General features: G+C 50.4%; 1 protein-coding gene across 1 annotated transcript in view; it reads left to right on the top strand.

Moving 5' to 3' along the window:
• The first annotated feature begins 884 nt into the window (after positions 1–884).
• The window catches only part of CMYA5 (cardiomyopathy associated 5), a 91,017-nt gene continuing 87,960 nt past the window's right edge, over positions 885–3,941 (top strand). Inside the window, exons 1-2 of the mRNA XM_027769965.1 lie at positions 885–946; positions 1,357–1,641. Coding sequence (XP_027625766.1) covers positions 885–946; positions 1,357–1,641 — 347 coding nt within the window. The remainder of the gene's footprint in view (positions 947–1,356; positions 1,642–3,941) is intronic.

Below are 3,941 nucleotides of genomic sequence, written 5' to 3'. Positions count from 1 at the left end.
AAATGTCCAGGACTAGCAGGTGGTGTGGTGGTTAAGGCACTGGACTTCCACATGGCTTATCACCGTTCAAGTCCCGGACCTGGTGACGTGGTTTCTCACTATCACTGTCTCTCTCTCTGGTCAAATTGAAGAATAATAAATAAAAAATTAAATAAAAAGAAAGATCAAAACGTTCCATCTGTACTGCAGTTCTGAATTTTGGATTGGTTTGAACTAGGATCTTTGCAAATAAATATTGTAGATGTTAGTGTTCCTAAGGAAGTTTTAAGTGGGAGGAACCTAAGACTACCTGTACTTGTGATGTCAAGAGAATGAAAATTGAGATGTTAAACCTGGTTTAGTGAATTCTGGAAGGCTGAACTCTACTGTTATTTTCACTTATACCCACTTATACACAGGTCCCGGACCTGGCAGCTTGAAAATCATGCCATGCTTGTGTGCAGGTGTGCTGAGATCCTGAGAGGAGAATGGCTGGGAATTGATTGCTGAGTGGTCATACCACCTGGGGGTGGGGGGGATTTCTCACTTTCCTCTCTCTGTGTCTCTGACAAGCCCACACGCCCTATGGCAAAATATTAAAAAAACGAAAAACAAAAAACAGAAGTTCCTGTGTCTAGGTATTTTGCTAGCTCTTGCGCTTGAAAGGAATGCAGTTGGTGGAACAAAATGAGTAGCCTACTGGGGGGAGTGTGAAGCAGAAGGAGTTGTGTAAATCGTACAGGGTGTGACTCCATACAACGTTGGGAACTCCTGAGAGTAGAAGAGACCAAACACATTAAGTGTGGGCTCTTAGGCAGCGTTTATTTTTTCTAAGGACCTTGGGTGTTGATCCTTGAGCTGGGGGAAGCCATTAAGGAGTTTTAGAAAGTTCTGGGGTCTTTGAGATGAGTTTTAGACAACATTTAGCCTTTAATGTGGGGGAGACCGTTCTTCCTCAGGGTTTACAGTTAGTGGAGGTAGTTTCCTGGCCTAATCATCAGGGGCCTTGAGATTAGTCAAGATAATAATCTATTGACTTGTAAATAGAAAGGGAGCCAGGACTGGACAGTGGTTCAAAACGGGGCTTTGGACTCGGCAGATTTAGCTTTAGCTGCTCAGGAAAGGAGTTTCTGTTTGGTAGGGAAGGGCCCATTGGGTAACTCAACTGGAGACAAAACCTACTGTCACTCCGAGGGAAGAGAGGCCCAGTGAGGCCAAGGGTGCAGGGGAACGTGCTCGCGCCCCTCCAAGTGGTGATCTGCTGCCCCCAAGGCCCCCGGGACCTGCCTAAGCCGGGGCGTGGCCGGGCTCGGGAAGTTGGCAGACCCTCAGGGAAGAGGAGACGTGGCGAAACTTTTTGACGCCTTCTATTTAAAGTCGTGGGGCTCGCCCGCCCCCTGCGCTGGAACCGGAGCCGCCCCGGCGGGCAGGACAGGACGGGCCGGGCCGGGGCCAGCGGCGCAGTCAGAGGGAGAACACCAGGCGCGGCGCGGGCGGCTCTGGCCCCGGAGAGCACGATGGCGAGCGGCGGCAACATCCAGCCGAGAGCTTCCTCGGCTCCGACGGAGACGAGGATGCCACCCGCGGGCTGGAGACCGAGGAGGAGTCGGAGGGCGAGGAGGACGAGACCGCGGCAGAGTCGGAGGAGGAGCCGGACGCCAGGTAGCGCGAGCCTCTCCCGGCGCTCGGCCGCGGCCCCGCGCTAGGGTGCAGGGCCTGGGAACGCTGCCCGGGGACTCAGGTGCTTCGCAGCGCAGCGAGCTGCGACCTCCCTTTTTTGCTTTTCCTTTTTAACAGGGTTTATTTCCCTTGAGTTTAGCACTTTCTGTCTGGGACACGCTGCTTTTTTTTTTTCTTACTCTTTTTTTTTCCTTTTCTTTCTTTCTTTTTTTTTTTTTTTTTTTTTTTGAGAGGTGTTTGCTATAGGGCGCGTGCGCTGGCCAGAAGGAGAGAGACAGAGAGACAGAAAGCAAGAAATCACCCCCTTGGGGGGATGGCCACGCCGCTATCCCTTCTCCGTTCTCCTCTGGGGATCTTGGGCACGCACACACGCCTGGCAAGAGTTTAAGCCACCAGGTCTGGGACGCGAACCGCGGTCCACTACGTGGGAGTCCGACATAGCCATTACGCTAACTGCTGGTCCCCATGTTGCCTTTTTAAAGACCTTGAAGGTGAGGGTGCTGGCTCTCTGCTGGAGTGACAGGCCCACCTGCAGTATAGTTCTCCACGCCCCTGCTCCCCGCCGCCCGCTTCTGTGACTCGCTGCTCTGGTTTATTCCTGGGGGTTTACTCCGGGTCCTGGCCAGCTACAGAAATGTGCTGGAACACTTACGTCTGGCTCAAGGCGCGGGAACCTTCTTGAAAGGCTGAGCCAGATAGAGGATAGAGGCAGAGAAGGCCGCCCTGGCCACTCTCAAACGAAGGGCTGGTTCCAAGGCTTAGCATTGGGCGAGGTTACTATGAGATTTAATTTTGGTACAAAGGCCCCTAAATTATTTGATGGAAAAAAGCATGAGTTTCAGTCTCCCCTATTCTTAAAATCCTGCATCTCTTTTTCATGGTCCCAAATATCAACATTTCAGTGAATGTGGTTAAACCATAGCCGTCCCTTGCTCTAATTCCCCACGTTCGGTGTTTCCTTCATGTGGCTGGAAAATGAGAATAGCAGGAACCGTCTCTTCTCTGTTTGGATTTGTTTCTATCCTCACTTGTTCTTTTTTAGTATGAGTGCTTTCGTTTATTGGTTTTTCTTGAGAGGCAGTCAGGAGGGTCTCTCCCACTCTTATCAGTAGAAAGAAAGGCTTTGAAGATGGCAGATTGATGTGTGTCGAGAATGCCCATTTTACCCAGAGTCAAAAGCGCTGCCCATGAGCTGACTCTCTAGCCGAGTGGGTAAGGCAGCCAGATCCCAAATCCCCCACCCCATGGTGATTCTAGGCCTGGACCAGGCAGTTCGGGAAACACTCTTGAAAATCCTGAAAGGAGGGGGAGATGGAGAAGTGATCACAGTCTGACCATTCCCCAAGGAGGGTGCTTTCTTCCTCTCTCTCTGTCTCTCTGTCTCTGGCAAGAGCACAGGTCCTGTAGCAACAACGACAAAAAGTGCTACCCAACAGAACCAGGAGAACTAAAGTTGAAGAAGAAGCCGCAGACTGGCATTGATTAAGGTGAATGGCCAGATAAGTCAGATTAGAAGTCCTGAATGTTGGTCATGTGTTTATCAAGCCACTACCGAGTGAGAAGCAGGCACGATCTCTGCCCTCAAGGACTTGTGAAAAAGGGGAGAATATGGGGAATATGAGACTTCTAAATAAACAGGGGTGGAGGGGAGGAGAAACTTGGGTGCTGCGGAAGATTTGAAGAGTGTGGGGCTGGAACTGCCTAGAAGTAGTTGGCATGAGCTGGGCCTTCCAAAACGGGCAGGGGATACATTCAGGATGAGCAGGGCAGGAGGCACCTGCGAGAAGTTGGACAGCGAATGGGGCACCTGTGTTTCCTAGGCAGGATGGAGAACCGAAATTTGTCCACCAAAGCCTTTCTAACTTTTTCTTCCTATGATCTCTGAGATCCTCATCTTTGCTCAACCAAAATGTGTCCCCAGTGAATATGTGAACTCATTTACACTAAAATGTAGCAGCTGACAATTCCAGGCATCACTGTGGGTTGACAAAGGTTAAGGCCTTCAGAAAGACATGCTTTATCTGCAGTAAATGTCAGTCTGCGCTGACTGTGGGCACCAGGGAGCCAGGTCAGAATGAGTACAGTGGAGGGCAGCATGTGGGAAGAGGCAGGGGTGACGGAGGCCTTGAAAAACCATCAAGTTTTTGACTCTTCAATGGCATGAATAACAAGGAGTCAGTTACACCCTGAACAAGACTTAATGGAACAGACTAGTGTTATTAGAAAATTAATGTACCTGCTGGGCAGATTGGGAAATTGGGTTTTGGAAAGTTCAGATCAGG

Source organism: Tupaia chinensis, unplaced genomic scaffold (assembly GCF_000334495.1).
Source record: "Tupaia chinensis unplaced genomic scaffold, TupChi_1.0 Scaffold000099_1, whole genome shotgun sequence".
Classification (NCBI taxonomy): domain Eukaryota; kingdom Metazoa; phylum Chordata; class Mammalia; order Scandentia; family Tupaiidae; genus Tupaia; species Tupaia belangeri.
Note: the sequence above shows the minus strand (reverse complement) of the source record. Positions and strands in the feature narration are given on the sequence as shown.